Source organism: Aedes albopictus, chromosome 2 (genome assembly GCF_035046485.1).
Source record: "Aedes albopictus strain Foshan chromosome 2, AalbF5, whole genome shotgun sequence".
NCBI lineage: Eukaryota > Metazoa > Arthropoda > Insecta > Diptera > Culicidae > Aedes > Aedes albopictus.
In genome coordinates, this window is record NC_085137.1 from 32,663,350 (window position 1) to 32,684,278 (window position 20,929).

The following is a 20,929-nucleotide window of genomic DNA, read 5'->3' on the forward strand; positions in this document are numbered from 1 at the left end:
CGGGATGCTGCTGTTGATGGCAAATGGAGCTGAAGGCGCTCCGCCTCCGGCATTTGCCGCTCGATTCCCGGCTGGAGGAACTCCACCGGACGCTTCATTCAGCATCCTTGTTGCTAACTTATCGTTCCGAACCGAAAACTTGTTATTTCGTACGTACGTTTCGCGATTTCGCGGCGGTGAGTCGTCTCGAATTTTCTAATTGCGCAGTTTTAAACTTCTGACACCATGTTGCGCGAGGTAGGTGTTGTCAGATTTGTGGTTATAACTGAACTGGTTTTTATTCATTCAAAGAATACAAGGTTGGTGAGATTAGTAAATTAAGGTAATACAAAATAAAGTGTTTGAATGTAGATGTGAAGGTAGTCCATTCTCTAACATTTCAAATGGTAAAAATAATAATTACTTTTTTGGGAAATCTAAGAGTTCTGGAGAGCCAAAGTTGAGCAGTTTGTATGGAGATTTCATTTTTTTGCGCTCCGTCACGAAAGGGATATTGTAATGAAATGGTTCGCTAAAAGCTTCGGACATTGTAGCTACTATACATTTACATTCAATTTTTATGTAAAAATATATATTACAGTTTTTCTTACATTTGAACCATTCACTTTTCCGAAACATTATTTTTCCGTGCATTATAAATTATTTATTCAGTTTTAGTTTTTTCTGTGCTTTGTTTTGTTGATGTTTGTGACTTTTTTGATACAAAGAAAAGGAAAGAATAAAAGTGAATAAGTTGAAACATCAATTTAAAGTCAATAAAATGTTTAAATAAATAGTAAACCAGATGTCTTAAGAACTGCAGATCCAAGAGATATGGCGGGCTAGGTATGTAGAATAGGCGATGAGAGGAATACGATTGACGAACTTTATCTTTGCGTAGAGCCATCTTTAACATATGGACTTGACTAAACACTGAAAGAACTTCTAATATAGGTTTGTCTGTGGGTTCCCTTTTTAACCTAACTAATACTTGAATCGAACTTGACAGTTTTCTCATGAGTTGTTATGTATTTCCCCGTGTATTTCAAACTTTAGTCAAACTGGAGCCTCAATATAGCAATAACGGTTAAGCACGCTGTAATGATACTTTTGTACCTCGTCACCCACTTCATGCAACTACATTAGTGGTCTAATAATACTTAGCGCGTTCGGCATAGTTCTATCATGCCGCTCAAAGTGTTGCCACAAATAATGCTTAGTTTGCAAACCCGGTTATCTGGCTGGTGGGGCATGGTAGCCTAAGCTTCAACTGTTAATGCAATCAGAGACTACTCAGACTTAGACGTGGGCGATCCTATATATGAAGGGTTATCCAAAACGCTCTGGAGAATTCCCAAAGCGCATTCTAATAAATCTAGTAAGCCTAAGATGCCAATAACAGGAGGAAAATGACAAGATAATATAACTTTATATGTTTTATGTAATGTAAAACAATACAACATAACAAAAGAAAACCATTCCAAAACCATATGATGAAATGTATAATCAGTAGTGAAATTACAATTAAAAACAATTTATTTACGATACATTTTATTGTTTGAAACCATTTATGTACCATACAATGTACTGTATATTTAAACCCACGTATCAGTATTTAGAACAATTCATTAACAATAAAATGTATGGTTTTGCAAAAATATATATATGGAGAAAAATATTTTTTTATATTGTTACGATACTTAACAACCTGTATAATATATTATAAAAATTGATTGATTGATTGATTGATTTGTCTTTATTAAAGAGACTTTCAGCCCTTGGCTGGTTCGTCTCTTATTGCAAAAATCTTATTTACGATTCACGGTATGGTGTCTACATTACATCTTATTGTTTTTGTATTTTTATTTTTACAGTGGTGTTTATTGTAAAAATAATAGTTCTAAATAGTACTGTTACAATACAACGTTCGGTTTTTCTACTGTATTTTATATTCGGGTGTAGGTACCTTCTTCGCGGTGTTGTTTACGGTTAAGCAACACCGCGAAAAAGGTTACACTCAGAAATAAAAGTATACACTCAGAAAAAAATCTAAACTAAATAGTATAAATCTCACGCTAAATACATTTCGCCTGGTTGACCCCAGGCTTTGTATATACGCAAGCTATACGCCCTAAGTATAACTTTCATATACACGTAAAATTGTATAACTTCACTAAATCTAAGCTAGATTAGTCTGGATTTATTTAGGAACGCTTAAGAAATGTTTGTTTTGAATAATAAAACAAAAAACGATGAGATAAAAATTTTCATCGAGATATTTATTATAATGCAGTCAATTTAGATGTGGTTATACTGGGGGCAGATCCGCACGGTAGAATCAAGCGATTTTCAGGAGCAAGTGGCAGCTAATCTGGGCGAAGTTCCATCAGTGGCTCACTGTCCGGTTCCTCGTCTGAAGACGTCTTCTATTCCACTTTCAAGATCGTTTTCTTGAGATTCTTCGTCAGAACATTGTATTTCAGCAGGAAGATGATTCGATTATTTCTGTATGGTGATGTTGCGGCTACACTTGATGTCCTAGTACCGATCGTGTTCGGCATCCTGATTCCGGGGGTAGAAGAGCAGCATCAACGGATTGTTTTCGTCGATCGGCACCACAATGGAATCCTTCCGGCCGCTGCTTCCGCCACGATTTTCCCCATCGTCTCCACCTTGCTGCAGCTTTGTGCACCCACGACAAACAGCGCGGCCCCGATGCTGGAAACTTGCCACGCACAAACGGTCTTTTTCAATCACGGATTCCTGCGGAATAACGAGGGAAACGCGTTGTACCTAAACATTTGCTCTCCATTTCATCGTTGAGTTGTCGAGGAATCAATTAAATAATTGCTTACCATCTAACAATGATGACTGCAGCAATTAAATTTAATTACAAGATTTCTAATCTGAAATATCCACATTTTGAACGTTAACAACACGCTAAGTGGAATGTATGCGACGATAAAAATAATCTACTGCAATACTGGAAAAGTATAAGTTTGTACACCATGCTAGTAAACACCTTATACCAGGGTATGTGTAAACTCCAGTAATGATAAAATTGATTAAACTTTAAACTTTTTCAAAATAAATGCATTTCAGAGTGTACACGGAATTACTATTATTTATGCATTTTGTATTCGCATCTCTCTCACTCTCTTTCTGTTTTCATGCTATCTGCCGTTTGGCCTGGGTTGAAGTGAATTGATTTGTCATCCCAGGCGAAGCAGCAGATAGCATGAAAACAGAAAGAGAGTGAGAAAGATGCATAAATAATAGTAATTCCGTGTATACTTTTATTTCTGAGTGTAGCTACCCGAATAAAAAATACAGTAGAAAAACCGAACGTTGTATTGTAACAGTACTATTTAAAACCATATTTTTACAATAGACACCACTGTAAAAATAAAAATGCAAAAACAATAAAATGTAATGTAGAACCCAATACAGTATATTGTAAATAAGATTTTTACAATATACTGTACGGGTGGTTAAGTATCGTAACAATATAAAAATATATTTTTCTCCATATATATTTTTTTGCAAAACCATACATTATATTGTAAATGAATTGTTATAAATACTGATACGTGGGTTTTAATAAACCGTACTTTGTATGGTACACATATGGTTTCAAACAATAAAATGTACCGTAAATATATTGTTTTCAATTGTAGTTTCACTACTGGTTATACATTCAATTAAATGGTTTTGGAATGGTTCTCTTTTGTTATGTTGTATTGGTTTACATTACATAAACCATATAATGTTATATTATCTTGTCATTTTCCTCCTGTTAATGGCATCTTAGGCTTACTAGCATTATGAGAATGCGCTTTGGGAATTCTCCAGAGCGTTTTGGATAACCCTTCATATTGGATCGCCCACGTCTAAGTCTGAGTCGAGGTCTGAGTAGTCTCTGTTTGCATTAACAGTTGAAGCTTAGGCTCCCATGCCCCACCAGCCAGATAACTGGGTTTCGCAAACTAAGCATTATTTGTGGCAACACTTTGAGCGGCATGATGGAACTATGCCGAGCGCGCTAAGTATTATTAGACCACTAATGTAGTTGCATGAAGTGGGTGACGAGGTACATAAGTATCATTACAGCGTGCTTAACCGTTTTTGCAATATTGAGGCTCCAGTTTGACCAAAGTTTGAAATACACGGAGAAAACATAACAACTCATGAGAAAACTGTCAAGTTCGATTCAAGTATAAGTTAGGTTAAAAAGCGAACCCACAGACGAACCTATATTAGAATTTCTTTCAGTATTCAGTCCAGTCCATATGTTAAAGATGGCTCTACGATAAAGTACGTCAATCGTATTTCTCTCATCGCACTCTACATACCTAGTCCACCATATCTCTTGGATCTGCAGTTCTTAAGAGATCTGGTTTACTACTTATTTAAACATTTTAATGACTTTAAATTTATGATGATGATTAACCTGGGCTTGTTAGGGGAATATCCGTAAGTAAAAAAAATCGCGTTAAGTACTGTTCCTTTGATTCTTAGTGGAATTCAATGGAACAGTACTTAACGCGAATTTCTTTTTACTTTTAAATTGATGTTTCAACTTATTCACTTTTTTTCTTTCCTTTCCTTTGCATCAAAAAAGTCACAAACATCAACAAAACAAAGCACGGAAAAAATCTAAAACTGAATAAATAATTAATAATGCACGGAAAAATAATGTTTCGAAAAATTGAATGGTTCAAACGTAAGAAAAACAGTATAATATATTGTTACATAAAAATCGAATGTAAATGTATAGTAGCTACAATGTGCGAAGCTTTTAGTGAACCATTTCATTACAATATACATTTTTGTAGCTGGTACACTGTATGGTGCATGAATGGTTTTCACCAAACACCCTATGGTTAGTTTTTATCCGGGTATGCTCTCCAACATTCGAAAAATGGTGGCGTGTCGATCGTTATACGGAGTGACAGCGAAACCGTTATAGTGAAATCGGAGAAGGACGAAATCTTGGACGAAATATTTATTGCACTGAAGTAATCAGTAAGAAAAATCCAGTGGGGTGACACAGCTGTCAAACTCGGTACATCGCCGCTTTCACCATCATCGTTTTTGGTACGGCGCGTTTTGGTACCCACTTTCTGGTCGGTTTCCCCTAACTTGCTCCTGATTTTCGGGTGTGTGGCTCGTGTGTTGCTAGTGTCAGAATTTACAAACTTCAAACGAAATCGTTGTTTTTGATGATTGTTTCTCTTTCTTTATCACTTTGCACGATATTGTCGCGCTTATCTTAGATTCTCAACAAGTTGCGTTCGAAAAGCGCAGCATCAGATCGCGCCAGACCGCGCCCGTATGATTTACGCACGGTGTGAACCTTGTCTAAAACTGTTTTTGCAGCCGCTGGGTGGGAGCTGTCATGGATAATCAGCCGCCGTATACAAATCAAACGGGGCGTAATCTTTTCGCGATAAACGACGGCTGGTTGAGATCATCAGCATCTGAGTGATTAAGCTGGGATGTACGTACAATATTATATGTAGCAGCGAAGCAGTGTCGATGTTTCCAGCGCATTTTTACCATGAATTAAGCAATCAAAACAAAAACATTGGACGCTTGATTGGACGCCCTATTGAATCGAATGCTGGGTTGATGATTCTGGCCCGAGGGGCGGATCACTTCCAAAACAACTGAATCGAAAATACGTTTTGATGAAAATGCGTTACAAAATGCTCCAATGCGTTGAAAAATGCATTTGAAAATGTAATGCGTTGAAAAATGCGCCAAAATATCCAATGCGTTGAAAAATGCACAGGAATGCATGACGAATTTTTGGAGTTTTAATACATAATTTGTTGAAAAATACGCCAATGCGTAGAAAAGTGCGTGTTATTTATCAATGCGTATAAAAATGCGAGCATTCCACCAATGCGCATAAAAATGCGTGTTTTCTATCAATGCGTAGGAAAATGCGTGTTTTCTATCAATGCGTAGAAAAATGCAAGTTTTTTTTGTCAATGCGTATAAAAATACGAACAATTTTATCAATGCGTTGAAAAGTGCATGCTGTAAAATTTTGACAGGCGTTGTTCGATTTTAGAAATGCGTACCTTAATACACTAATGCGTAACAAAATGCGCCAATGTGTATGTCAATACGCAAGGCTGAATCGAAAATGCGCCAGTGATTCGCCCCTCGTTCTGGCCCTTCGTCATCCCCCTGGAAAAATCGCAATACATTTGCAAAAAAAATGAGTAATTTTACACTACATACAAAGAGCAAGGTCTCAACGATTAGTGTGCACTTTCAGTTTACCGTGTATAGTCCCAGTGGGCTTGATCTCGCATCTGCACCATGACAAACTGGGCCACCCTATCCTACCTTGGCTGTCAAACAGACGCCGCAAACTCGCTTTGTCATTTTCTCTGCCTCAAATCGTTTGCAACTTGCAGTAAACAAAGTGTTCGTTTCGAAAACTTGGAGAAATTTAGCAAAAATATCCGTTTTTCACGAGTTTTAAACTACTTTCACGTTGTGCATCTGCTAAACTTCATCATGGATATGGACTACTCAAATGACTGGAGAAACGCTCACCACAGCACCGGTGTAAGTATAGAAACTAACGTCCCCCGAGTCCCGAAGGCGACTAGGTTAGGATCTGGATTTGTGTTTTCTGCACTCTCACCGTTCGTTCCCTTCTTTCCGCACAGACCACCATTATGGCCGTGGAGTTTGACGGCGGAGTGGTTATCGGAGCGGATTCTCGTACCAGCACGGGAACGTACGTGGCCAACCGTGTGACGGACAAGTTGACCAAGCTGACGGACAAGATCTACTGCTGCCGGTCCGGATCGGCCGCCGATACCCAGGCCATCGCTGATATTGTGGCCTATTCGTTGAATTATCATGAGTGAGTCGGATTTGTGGGTGCGTTTGAATTTGAAGATTAACATGGAAATGCTTTTTAGGAATCAAACCGGTGAGGAGCCGCTCGTTGCGGACGCTGCCTGCGAGTTCCGCCAGTATTGCTACAACTACCGTGATTCACTGATGGCCGGAATAATCGTGGCCGGATTTGATAACAAGAACGGAGGACAGGTGTTTTCGGTGCCGGTGGGAGGAATGCAGATCCGACAGAGCGTGACCATCGGTGGTTCCGGCAGTTCGTACATTTACGGATTCGTGAAGGAACACTACCGCGAGGGAATGCCCAAGGACGAGTGCGTCGAGTTTGTCAAAAAGGCCGTTTTCCACGCGATGTACCACGATGGAAGTTCCGGAGGTGTTTGTCGCATTGGAATCATCACCAAGGATGGAGTCGAGCGCCAGGTGCACTTTGCTCCGCGTGATTACGAAAATGCGGTCGCCGGTCAGGCCGGACCGTCGGTCGCTGTTGTGGCTTGAAGTGATCGTAGATGGGTAAGGTCATCTGATTGAATAAATTTTTGATTCGGTATAAATAGGAAGTTTGTATCTTAGAAGGAGCAGTATATTGAAAATGAAGGAACGTTGGGTCATGAATTGATGTAGGATTCCTAATTATTTACAGGATAAATTAAAGTTAGCGCGAAACATCTATTTCCGCTTCTTTCCACCTTTGCTTCGTTCGCCTTCGGCTTTCTGAGCCTTCAGTTTGTCAACGTAGACGCTATGTCCCGTCTGTTTGAGATGGTTGAACAACTTATTCTTAGAACTAAACTTTTCATTACAAGTGACGCACTTGTGATCAACGTCGGCACTCGATTCAGGATCTTCTGTGGTTTGTTCGCTTGGTTTGACCGTTTCTACCTCCGGTTTAGGCGCATCTTTCATTGGAACTTCTTTTGCGGTCTTCGCTTTACTTTGTCCAGCTTCCTTTCCCTTGGATTTGCCCTTTTTAGTCTTCTTTGAATCTCCCCAATCATCATCACTTTCGACCTTGGAAGCACCTGGTAGCAGGATATCAACATGCTCTTCTTCGTCGGAAGGTTCCATCTTCTTGACAGGCTTTTTCTTATTTTTGCCCTTTTTAGACTTCGCCTTAACAATTTCCTCCTCTTCTTCTTCTACCTCACTCGCTTCTTCGTCTTGAGGAGATTCATCCTTTTGAGGCGAATGTTCTTCTTCGCCGTTTCTCGCAGCAGCCTGATCGTCCTTCCGCATTTGCTCTCGAAGCAAATCCACATTCTGCTTGTGTTTCTTGGACGATTCATGATTTTCGTAGGACTTCTTATTGTTGAACATTTTATCACAAGCCACACAGTAGAGATCGTCCACGTAGAAAGTTTCCTCTCCATCCTCGTTCTGACTGATGATCAATCCATTCATAGCGTCTCCCATGGCTTGCATCGTTTCTTCCTCGTCATCCGAAGATTCCTCCGAGGCGTCTGCGTACGATTCTTCCAGTTTCCTAAAATATTATTTTATTTCGTGAAAAGTATTCAACCAAAAAAAAACTAATAGGTATAAGGTGACCATTAGGGTGGCCCACACTTATATGAAAAACAAAAATTTCGAAAAATGCCAAGTCTTACCTCCTAAATCAGTTGATTTAGACTCCCAGAAGCTACGTTCAAAATTTGAGCGAAATCGGTTGAGTCTAAGGGGGCGCTCAAAACGCTTGAAGTTTGTATGGGAAAACTTGGCCAAATGTATGCAGAAATTTGAAGTTTTCCAATTTTGCAGCTAGGTGACGCTGTAAGCGTTCAATAAATAAACCCTTTGGTATTATTGCAGGTGACTATATGCCAAAGAACTTTGTCGAAGACCGCGAAGTGATCCGACGGCTGTGAAAAAAGTTATACCCTAGGCAAAGTGAGGCAAAGTCTTGAGATTTCATTATTGATATTATTCCTTTACGTGTATTGGAAAAACCACAATAAAGTTTATCCTCACTTTACGTAGGGTATAACTTTTTTCACAGACGTTGGATCACTTTGCGGTCTTCGACAAAGTTGTTTGGCATATAGTCACCTACAATAATACCAAAGGGTTTAAATATTGAACGCTTACAGCGCCACCTAGCGGCACAATTCGAAAACTTAAAATTTCTGCATACATTTGGCCAAATTTTCCCATACAAACTTCAAGCGTTTTGAGCGCCCCCTTAAGCTTAATTGATTTTGCTCAAATTTTGAACGTAGCTTCTGGGAGTCCAAAACAACTGATTTAGGAGGTAAGACTTGGCATTTTTCGAAATTTTTGTTTTTCATATAAGTGTGGGCCACCTTAGTGACCATACCTCAGCTGCTCCTCGTATGCCTCATTGAACACATTCGACGAATTCCGCTGTTGCTCTTCGATCTCCTTCTGCTTTCGCCGGATCTGCTCCAGCCGATTCTGCTGCGACTTGATCCTATTCTGCTCGGCTCGTTCCTCCAACAACTTTTTGTAAGCCTGCACACGCTTGTCTCGCTTCTTCACGAACATCACCAGCGACCGGATTTCTTCATTCCTTTCCTTCCGTGCCTTCTGCTGAACTTTCTTGTTTTCCTTCTCGATCGCCTTCAAGATCCTTCGATCCCGAATCTCGCTGATGTTGTGAGGGTTCAACCACGCATAGCTCTTCTTCGTGCAGTATCCCTCCCAGTACGCGTAGAACAATCGAACTTCCGTCTCGTAATCACTCTTGGAGTTGCCAAACTTTGGAATATCCTCGAAGTCCTCCTCATTTTCCAAGAATTCAATCTCCTCGGAGGCTATCGTATGGAACACTTCTCCATACACCGCATAAAATCCTCCCTCATCGTCCCCAAATCCCTTGTAACACGAAGTCGTAAAATACTGGAACAAGTCCAACGAGTTGTCCTCGTAGTTGGTGTGGCCACCGCGCAAGATCTGCTCCCGATGGTTATCGTACCAGGCCCGTTCCTGCATATCCGAAAGCACATCGTACGCCGCCTGCACCAGCAGAAACTGCTGGTTCGCCTCCTCCGGGTTGTCCAGATTTTTATCCGGGTGCCAGCGGAGCGCCAGCTTGCGGTACGCTTTCTTGATTTCATCGTCGTTGGCGCTCCGTTCGACGCCCAGCACTTCGTAGTGGCACTTCATCACTTCTGCTGCCGCAGTTTAGCTTGCAACTTTCCAAAAATGTTCCGCGCGGACACGCGAAAGTTGCGGGGGAGAAATTAGTGAAAAATTACGCGACTTGGAAAGCACTCGTCAACTTGTAGCAAGAGAGAAAAACGCAAACGACGAAACGAACGTGCGTTTGTTTGGTTTTCTTCGATTTTTGACAGTTCTCTGTCCTTCCATGCCGGTGTTGCCAAATTCACTTTTATAAATTTGCGATGTTTTTCGAAATGCAGAACCCCATTGAACACAGTTGGAATCAAACGAGTCATAAATCAAAATTAGTGATTAAAAGTTAGTAGAGGATTGTCGTAAAAATTTGGACGTTCAAAAGGGAAATAGTCCATTTTACGAGCCAATTTTATGAATGAATTTTGACAGGAGGTAGCGTCCAATAACCCGTGAAAATCAATATCATCATCAACATTGTTAACACTTCGTAAAATGGCTCATACAGGGAAATACCACAGACAAACAGATGTAACATTTTTCGATTCAAATTTTTGGCTCGGAAACAGGTCCGACCAATTCTAAAAGGATTGAATTTGGCCAATCATCAATTACCCACATAGATCCAAACCGTAAGGAAACGATTAAAAACCATATCTAAAATGGTTCATACGACCATAGATCAACTATATGTGGGTAAGGTTTCGACCGTAATGATTGATGTTTTTCGTGATACGACCATATCAGGAACGGATCGTAAAGAATGTTTACCGTTTCAAAATCGATTGATTGATTGATTTGTCTTTATTAGAGAGACTTTCAGTTTCAAAATCGAGATTTCTCCATACAAAATTTGAAAGGCGACCATACTTGAAACATATATTATATACGGCGAGAAAGAAATATAACTTTGGAATAAGTAAATGGTCAGTTTGAAGATCAATTATGCGTTTTATTGTTTTAAACAAGCCTCATTTTTCTGCGTGTATCAAAAATTACGTAATCAATCGGTGCCGTAATTGCTTTGTTTTCGAATAAGATGAATTTGGGATTGTAAGATTACTAAGGCACGTTTACCCTACCAGGAATCCACAAGGTTTTTTTAAACACATTTTCGGAGGAATTTCTGAAAACATCATTAATAAATTTGGAGAAATTTTTGATTGAGATGGCTTGATGGAAACTTAGAATGGTGTTTCAAAATGTTTTTCGAAAGAATTTTTTAGGAGTCTTATCAACGCGATAGAAATTTTTAGAAGAGTTCTTGGAGGTATGCTAACAAAAATTCCTTGGGAAAACTCCTAGAGTGGATGGATGCTTCAGAATTCGTGGGATATCCAGAAGGATTTTTGGAAGAAAATCCTACAGAAGTTCCTCTAAGAATTTTCTTAGAGGAACTCCTGTAGGTATCCTTGTAGGATTTTTTATTATCCAATGGATTCTTTGGATGTTTATTGGAGGATTTCTAGAATGAATCTCTTAATGAAACTTTGGAGAAGCTCCTTGAAGAATCCTTGCATTTTTTTCGAAAAAAAAGCGTTGCAGTAATTCTTGAAGAAATTTCCAAAGAAATCCTTGGAAGAAATTCTTAAGAATCTTCAAAGGAACGCCAAGATGAGTAATGAATGCTTGAGGAAATGCCAAGATAAACTCGTGGATAAATCTATGGAGAAATGCTTGACTTCCGTGGAAAAATCATTAAATGGATATTTAGAGGATCTCCTGAAAGAAGCCATGGAGGAATGTTTGAAGTAATTCTAGAAGGACTTCTCTTCTGAATTCCAGAATCCCGATATAATTTCTTGGAAAACTATCTGGTTCCAAAAAAATCATTGGAGAATTCTCTGTAGTGATTTTTTCTAAAATTTCTTAAGATTTCATTGATCTTTAAGATAAATCCTCAGAGATATTATTGTTAGAATCCTTGGAGGACTTCCTGAACAAATGTTTCGAGAAATACTCGATGAAGCCTTTGTAAGAATCTTTTGAAATACTCTGAAGTACTTTTGAAAACATCCTCGGAGACAACTTCGTAAGAATTCCTGAAGGAGTGTTTAGAGAAATACTGAATGACACCCTTGCATTAACCACTTGAACGATTCATGAAGAGAAATTATAATTCAAGTAAAGGAAACGGTAAAACAATCTTTGAAGAAATTCCTAAAGGATTACTAGATGCAATTCCTAAAAAAATGTTAAACAACTTCAACATAAATTCTTTGAAAAAAAAAATCTTACGCTCATTGATGAAATTCCAGGATTTACTTATCCTTGCAGACTGAAAGTCTCTTAAATAAAGACAAATCAATCAAATTATCCTTGCAGAAATCCCCGAAAAAAATCATGAATGATTACAGAAAATAATTTTCAAACTTCCATCAGTTAGTTGGCCACCACTGTCATCATCACGCTAATACTGATTACAAAAGTCGAGATTGTTTTCAACGTTTTGTACAAAATACAACAGCGTGATCATTTGAGGGTTAGAAGGATAGGTTTATAATTGTAACATATGTACATCTGTAATTTTCATGGGGGCCCACAAACTTGGATCCGCACCGGGCCCCCGAATTCCTAGTTACGCCACTGAATCTAGGCAGGAATATTTTTTGATCCATCGATTTATTAACTTGAACCCCAGTGATACCCGATGCCGCAGCCGATACTCACAGTGCAGTGACGACGGATGGACGGAGGATGTGCTCGGGAATATGTCTACCACCTGCGGCATGTAAAGATTCCCATGTTCTTCACAAAACCGTGGTAGCGTGATAGTGTTGGTATTTGGTAATTGGTCACCAGGAATATTTTTTTCAAGCACTGACGAGCTTGCTGACGAGTTAGACCACGGAATTGACTAGGATTACAAGGTAATGTTTGTTGTAATTCATCATATTTCAGGCCAAACATTTCAAAAGGTCCTATCTGCATTTGAGAGGCTCTCTTTGTTAACTTTCTTTTTCAATTATTGTAATGTAATGTATCGTAATGTAATGGTACACTTTTCAACTATTTTTGCAGTACAAATCATTGATTGATTGATTTGTCTTTATTAAAGAAGCTTTCAGTACAAATCAAAAGACAATTGTTTTGACCATCGTTCAATGCAAGGAGACAATCTTGGAGACAATCATAATAAAAATAAACAGCTGAGATATTAACGAAAGAGAGTGAAACCTGAGACGAGACTCGCGAAGACGGTCTTCTTTTTCTCCACTTTGTTATTTTTTTCTTCTTCCTATCTGTGTTGATATTATGTTTTGGGCTGGTGGTTCAAACACGTACGTGACCGCTTTACCTCACATGCAGTGTGACTGAATCCCATTCATGCACAAAATCATGTTGAGGTGAAATTTTGCACCGCCAACAATCGCCAAGCAAAGTACAGTCATGACTCGCTGGTTGGGGGCTTAATAGTTGGGTGGCTTTTTAGTTGGGGCCCCGTTAGTTGAGCTGTCAGCCAACTAAAAAGTACCTGGATGTCATAATCTTGGTCATAATTCAATGTCAAACTGAAAATGACAACCAATCTGTAATTCCGAGGGGCGAGCTAATGAGTTTTTGGTTGCTTAAACTTTACTGATAATCGAGAAAAAAATTATATTTCATATTTCTTAAAAAAAAGAATATGTATGTACAATTACTTCGAAACAAATGCAAAACATTGGCAATCTTTATTTTGTGCTTGCTTTTGGTCCGGGTGGTTTCATAAACATCTATATTTTCACTTCACCGACTGAAAATGGGTGAAAATAATTATTTCTCGCATTGGCCATATATGATATATGTATCTTGCAAAACGTATCAGTTTTGCTCTAAATGTAAAACAAATTGAAAATGTTTCCTTTTTGCTTCCAACCTAAACATGATTTAAAAAAAAAAACAATGCGCACGCCCCTTGTGCTGCTGTCACTTCACCCAACTAGCGAATCGAATTCGTTGGTTGGGTGTAGGTTGTGGCTCAACGAGCGGGTTCCGACTGTAATCATTGGAATATTTTGTTTTCAATTTAGTTTAGACAGTACAGTAGAAGAAAATGCTGCTCGGAGTGAATTTTGGCTTCAGAATTTATCTCGGATAGCAATACTTTCTTCGTTTTAGGTACACACTTAGTTATTAATAGAAATCCTCTATATAGAGATGAGCGGAAGTTTTATGACGAATCGGCAACGCTGTTTGTTTTGTTTACAACTGCTTCCAACACTTGCCACAAAGCTAGATGTTCTAACTTTATGCGTGACTTTGTGTGGTGCAAGTTGTTTTGTTTACGATTGCTAATTAATGGTCGAGCTTTATTTTACAAAATTTTGGAAAAAAAATAGCAGCGCAATCGAAAAAATATGAAATGCATTGCAATGAGTAGCGCTAATCATATCAGTAGAAGTGAATCAACCAGCAGAAATGGAAGGTTTTGCGAGAAGAGAAGATACAAAAGTTTCTACATGAACATGAGTACTTGAAAGCATAATGAATTAATTATTATCTTTTTTACTACAATTTAATATGCCATCTGTTCATCGATATCAAAAGTAAATAATTATAATTTGTTTAATTCTGATTCCAATACCGTTCGAACGACTCATTCCTACAAACTATAAACATGTTCGTTTGGCTCACACTTTGACATTTCTCTCTGCACGATTGGCTTACAATGGCCGCTTCCGCAGATCTCTATAATGTAGGATTACTAGTTATTAATATCGAACTCGGTTCAATTTTTAAACGAATTTCATCGGTTGCACATTGAAAACCGACAATTTCAATTGATTTGTGATGATTTAACGATTAAAACCGAGAGTTCGTTGCAAATGACAGTTTTTGACAAACTGATATGTCAAAACTACCGAACATGTCGGTTTACTTCTGAAATATACGGATTCGGTTGGCAGATACCGAGAAAACTCGGTTCACCGCTCTGACGAGCTCAAAATTTGCGCAGCCATATTGGTTTTCCGCCAACGTTGATCAGTTGTCTTAAAAGTTAATAGTTCCGATGCTTTGCGGCAATTCAGATATTGTGTTGGTGTAGTTAAAATGAATTGTGAAGCAGATGCTGGTAATAAGTGCTTCGTTTACCCGTCTGATAGCGAACATGTCAATTAATGTGTGTTTAACTACTATTTTTAGATTATTTTCCAGTTCATTTCTCACAAGTATCGACATCTAGTAGTAAGCAAATATTCGAAGATTCACGAGATCATCATCTGGAAACAAGTTTTAAAATGCATATTCCATAAGCCAAGTGTAACTGAAAAGAATTACAAATAAAGCGTATTCTTAGTCCAAGTTGTCACAAACTTTATATTTTGTGGATTTGAATCCCTACAAATAGATTCCAATAAGATTTATTCAATTTGATTCAACCGATGTTCGGTTAGCCACACTATTAGTATTCAACTTTAACCGACTCCATCGGTTAGTTTGACAATTAGAGCCAAATCCAAATTTAACCGAATGCTCGGGTAATTTACGTGGAACCGAGCAGCCAACCGAGAGTTCAGCAGATAAAAACTCGGTTGAATTCTAACCGAGTTCGGTTCTATTTTTTAAGTGTGTAACGTAATCAAACGGGCTACAACTGACAGCTCAGTTGGGCTGCACTTGACGTTGCTTTTTTTCCTCTTCGCGAGTCTCGTCTCAGAGTGAAACCAAAGGGAGCCTCTCTTCTGCAGATATGACCTTTAGATATGTATCACAGACAAACAGACGTGTCACTTGGAAGAAAATGCGATAAAAATCATCGTCACGCAAACATAATCGCCTAATGCTAATTGTGAGAATCTTTCTCTGTAATGATTATTCAACAACTGTATGCATTATTTGTATACACTTTATTACCGATACTTCAATATTACATACAATGGTTCACACTCCAGACAACAACAATAACAACATCTCCACATATGACAGATCCTCAATGTAAACATACACGCTAAACGTAATAGAGTAATACAATAATTTATTATGTTCATACCACAAGGTACCACACTAATTATGCTCTCTCTCTCTTCTTGGCGTAACGTCCTCATTGGGACAAAGCCTGCTTCTCAGCTTAGTGTTCTATGAGCACTTCCACAGTTATTAACTGAGAGCTTCCTCTGCCAATGACCATTTTGCATGCGTATATCGTGTGGCAGGCACGAAGATACTCTATGCCCAAGGAAGTCAAGGAAATTTCCTTTACGAAAAGATCCTGGACCGACCGGGAATCGAACCCGTCACCCTCAGCATGGTCATGCTGAATACCCGTGCGTTTACCGCCTCGGCTATATGGGCCCTACACTAATTATGCTGTGGTACGCAAATCTACTGAGTAGATGGCGGTAGTGAGCAAACGTCAAACAGGAGCAAAAACGATGCGAGCGCCATGAGCGAGCGATTTGCGAACTACGGAATATTTTAATAATCCGTTAAAAAGTGAAACGATGGGAAATGAGTAAAGTGAGACGTCTGTTTGTCTGTGTATGTATGGCCTGCATTTTTATATATTCCGAAGGAAAAAACATCGCATAATTTTTTAAAATAATGTCGTTTTCGTTTTTGCGGTGGTGCTACACCGGTGCAGCACTTTTGCACCGAAAATGTTCGTTTTTGATTTTCGTGCTGCACCGGTGTAGCACTTTTTCTGCACCGCTCAAGATAGTGCAGCACTCAGAAAATCGGGAGTGTAGCAGGTGTACACCGCGTCAACCAATCAGCGTTCGCAAAATTGTAAATATTTTGGTTTTTATTCACACACACCAATGCAACTGCGCCGAAAACGTTCGTTTTTGTGGTGGAAAGTGTAGCACGAAGCGGTGTAGCACCGCCGCAAAAACGAAAACGACATAAAATTCTCTTTTTGTCGTTCCGCAATCACAGAACATTTGAGACCCACTCACTGGGCACAACGAAAAATCACAGCAAAACAAACAGCTTGAAAGGTCGAAAATCACGAAAAAGCAGCGCAAAGGAAAATACCAAAAAAATCTTCTTTTTAACGAATTTTATCCTGGACGCCGCGCGTCGTCGCGGATGTTCGCTGTCACAATAAAGGTAAACACGACGGAACCCTCGCTTCCTCGTGTGTGCATTTTGAATTCTGATTCTGACTGATTCCGTGTTTCGTTTCTTTTATTCTCCGGTGGTGGTGCGCTCCTGAATATACATTTTCGGAAAATGTCCGGCTACACAGAGGAACACCTGAAGCAGAAGCTGACCGAAAAACTGGAAGCAACGCATGTGGTAAGTCAAGACAAAGAGAAAATTATGCTAATGTACACGTTTACAGTTTTGAGTTGGGTGCGGGATCTTCATCAGCTGGCTGCTGATGGTGCGAGGGAAGAGTGATGATTCAAGCGTCGCTGTCAGCGGAACGGTGATGCAATTAGGGGATTTCTTTGGAAAAACTAGTTCAAGATGAGGTGTGAATCGAGTTTGTTTTCCGCGATAAAACGCTTCATGGATGTCCCGCGTTTGTGATCGTTGCGCACAGGAAATGTAAAGCAAAACCGGAACGTTCTTATCATATATCGGAATTTTTAAGTGATTTGTATTGTCAAAACTGAGCTAGAAGATGACCGTGAGCTTTCTCACGATTGGAACGCTGTTTTCCGTCGGAATCCTGCTGCGGGCGGCAATCTCGCTGCATTCCTATTCCGGCGAAAGCAAGCCTCCGATGTTCGGCGACTTTGAAGCCCAACGGCACTGGCAGGAAATCACTGTGAACCTTCCAATCCGGGACTGGTACGAGAACACCACGGATAATGATCTGCTGTACTGGGGTCTGGATTATCCACCGCTGACGGCGTACCATAGCTTACTGGTCGGGAAGTGGGCCCAGTTCAAGGATCCGGCCTTTGTGGAGCTTCACGAGTCGCGCGGCATTACAGACGACCGGCACAAGGAATTTATGCGGAATACCGTTCTCCTGTTGGACATTCTGCTGTACATTCCGGCCATTCTGGTTGGCTCCTACACCGTTCGGAAGAAGATTCTCGGTGGAAATCTCATGGGGAGCGATGTCCTGTCCATGGTCTTTGCCATCCTGTATCCAGGTCAGATTCTGATCGATAACGGACACTTCCAGTACAACAATGCTTCCCTGGGATTGGCAGCGTTTGCCATAGCGGCCATCCTTGCGGAGAAGCATCTGTTGGGTGCGTTGATGTTTGTCCTGGCATTGAACTACAAACAGATGGAACTGTATCACGCTTTGCCGTTTTTCTTCTACCTTCTTCAATGGTGCTTCCGGAGTTCCAAGGGGTTCGATTTTGTAGGAGGAATCTGGAGGCTGATGAAAGTGGGATCAGTGGTTGTGGTGGCCTTTGTGGCAATTTGGAGTCCCTGGATCGGGTCGGTCGACTCGCTGATGCAAGTGGTGCACAGGGTGTTTCCCGTAGCCCGGGGTGTCTTTGAGGATAAGGTGTCCAACGTATGGTGCGTGGTGAATGTCTTCATAAAGCTGAGGTAAGTGTTATCGATGGATGTCCAAGGTAAAAATACAAAAAGATTCTACCTTCATTCCTTGCAAACTATTTAATGTATTAAGCATTGATTAGTTAGAAAACAGAAGGTATCAGTTGTAGTTTTAGTTTGGACAGGGACTCCATTATATTCAGTTCCTAAATGATTATTTTCTTCTATACATGTTCCAGAAACTACCCAAACTCGTTCATGGCAATCGTTTGCCTCGTTTGTACGCTGCTCGCCGTTCTACCAAGTGGAATTCATCTACTCTTCAGACCATCCAAGAGAAATTTCCTGCTTGCACTCCTTAATTCCTCCCTCGGATTTTTCCTGTTCAGTTTCCAAGTTCACGAAAAATCCATACTCCTTGCCGCTCTTCCAGCCCTCCTTCTGTTCCAACTGTATCCCATGGAATGTTTCTGGCTACTGCAAATAGCCACCTTCAGCATGATCCCACTTCTCCACAAAGACGGTTTACTGCTGCCGTTCATCGCCCTAACCCTCCTCACACTAACCCTTCTCAAGCTATCTATGTCTGCCCTGAACAACTTCAAACCAATCCAGAAAATCTCCACCATCGATCTGTTCAACCTGGGAACATTCCTGCAAAGTGACGGCAGTGCAAAATCCCATCGCATCAACCGGGCGCTGGTCATAAGCTTCTACGGTTCCCTGGTGGGACAGATGCTGCTCCTGTTTGCATTCGTTTTCGTGCAACCTCCTGCTCAGTTACCGTTCCTCTGGCCGCTGCTCATCTCCGCCTGCAGCTGTGGGCACTTTGTGCTATTCTTTATCTACTTCAACTATCGGCAGTTCTTTTCAAATGGTAATGAGAAGACGGCGCATGATACACGTGCCATCGGAAAGCGAAAAGTGAAATAAACGCACAAAAGGTAGTTTTTGTACATTTTTTGGAGCGTTCGGAAGTGTGTTTGATCAAGTTTGAAGAAGCATCAATTTAAATACTGGTAAGTTTTATTAATCCGGGAACAGTTTTTTTTTTCATAAGAAAACCAAAGTTTATAAGTTACGTCGTCCAAAAAATTAGCATTTTCCAAATCCTTGGAGGAACAACAAAGAAGAAATTTCTGTAGGATTCTTTAGATGAGTTTCTTGAGAGATTGCTTAGAGGAATTTTCCAAGGAATCGTGCATAAATAACGTAGCATTTAATGGGAAAGTAGGGAAGGGTGTAAACGATTTATAAAAAATGCTATGTAATTAATGAATGCTCCCTAAGATTATTTGTGAAAATTGGCTCAGGAATCTTGGGATAGATTCAAATTAGAATTCCTGCAGGATTATCAAAAGGATTTTTTGAAGTTTTTTTGGAATAATTAGAAAAAAATATACTGAAGGTGGAATCCTTGGAGTAGAGATGATGGTTTACGTCAGTTTATCGAATACACTGAGGATGTGTATTATTCCCCACACCGAGAAGCCAGTTTCTCTGACTCGTTTGCCTTGATTCGAGCACATCACTCTCGTGCGCTCTCCCGTGTTTTCACCCAGCAGTCTCTGAAGCCGCACCATTTCACTGCATTGCAAACTCTGGCTTCACTTGGGCGCACACTGGGGTGAGGTTTTGAACATCCACCGGGATGTTGGTTGGGAAAAAGGAATTTAGAGTGACTGAGGTGAGAGATGTGGTATATTGGTTACCCTAGTATCACAAAATTATGTATAAATAAAATTTGTGCTATTATTATGAACAACCCTGATGATTGGCTCCTACTCTCTCAATTCTCTTGCTCTGCGGATTTGTCCACAGAGGCAATTGAGCAATGTGTTCTATATATCACATTGGCACTTGAGTACACACGAATTAGACTCTGCCTATTTAGATGTCGAACCATTGGCAGGCCTGGTAGCGGGTCACTATTTAGTGACTTGGTCACTATTTTCGTGTAAGTCACTATAAAGTCACTATTTTCAAGACTTTTCAACTAAAGTCACTTTTTCTGTTAAAAAGTCACTATTTTCAACTATTTTCAGTGTCCTGAAATCTAGTTAGTGAGTACAACACGATTTGATATTTAGAATAGTGTACATCAAGCTTTACTGGAGAGGAGACAATAAAATGTTGTTTTTTTTTATCTGTATTAACGAGATTTTTAGCCCTAGGCTAGTTTATCTCGGGACCCACGCTTTACTTCCCTTCCGAAGTGAGTCAAGTGTTCTAACCATCACACCAGGTCCGCTCCACAAATGTTGTATTTATTTTTGCATATGAATCATGTGACTACAGAACAAACATAAGTTTGGGATGATATCCTCAACAATAAAGAAAATCAGTGTTTTTTAGAAAATTTAGGCAACTCCTAATAAAACTCTTGGCAGAGTTTACGTTAAAATTTCAGTGAACATGCTGAAAGCCTATAATACATATAGATGTAATCATTTCTGTATGAATTTTTTGCAAGATCTTCCGTATACTATTCTGGTGCCGTTTCTGGAAGAATTACTCCGTTAGACTTTGTGGGCCTGATAAAATTCTTCAGGGAATGACTAACCTAAAAACCCTA

General features: G+C 39.7%; 4 protein-coding genes across 4 annotated transcripts in view; 3 read left to right on the top strand and 1 right to left on the bottom strand.

Moving 5' to 3' along the window:
* Positions 1-6,384: 6,384 nt before the first annotated feature.
* Positions 6,385-7,418, top strand: LOC109402517 (proteasome subunit beta type-6). Its single transcript, XM_019675208.4, has 3 exons — positions 6,385-6,564; positions 6,669-6,868; positions 6,927-7,418. Exons 1-3 carry the CDS (start codon positions 6,514-6,516, stop codon positions 7,360-7,362), a joined length of 687 nt encoding a protein of 228 aa, XP_019530753.3. The 5' UTR covers positions 6,385-6,513; the 3' UTR covers positions 7,363-7,418.
* Positions 7,408-10,150, bottom strand: LOC109402516 (dnaJ homolog subfamily C member 21). Its single transcript, XM_019675207.4, has 2 exons — positions 9,179-10,150; positions 7,408-8,347 (listed from the first exon to the last, which is right to left on the bottom strand). Exons 1-2 carry the CDS (start codon positions 9,985-9,987, stop codon positions 7,534-7,536), a joined length of 1,623 nt encoding a protein of 540 aa, XP_019530752.3. The 5' UTR covers positions 9,988-10,150; the 3' UTR covers positions 7,408-7,533.
* Positions 10,151-16,998: 6,848 nt separating this feature from the next.
* The window catches only part of LOC109621231 (bolA-like protein 2), a 16,708-nt gene continuing 12,777 nt past the window's right edge, over positions 16,999-20,929 (top strand). The window contains exon 1 of the mRNA XM_019675192.4: positions 16,999-17,181. Within this exon, the coding sequence (XP_019530737.2) occupies positions 17,116-17,181 (66 nt within the window). The 5' untranslated portion in view covers positions 16,999-17,115. The remainder of the gene's footprint in view (positions 17,182-20,929) is intronic.
* Positions 17,206-19,310, top strand: LOC109402503 (probable dolichyl pyrophosphate Man9GlcNAc2 alpha-1,3-glucosyltransferase). Its single transcript, XM_019675189.4, has 2 exons — positions 17,206-18,405; positions 18,594-19,310. Exons 1-2 carry the CDS (start codon positions 17,513-17,515, stop codon positions 19,285-19,287), a joined length of 1,587 nt encoding a protein of 528 aa, XP_019530734.3. The 5' UTR covers positions 17,206-17,512; the 3' UTR covers positions 19,288-19,310.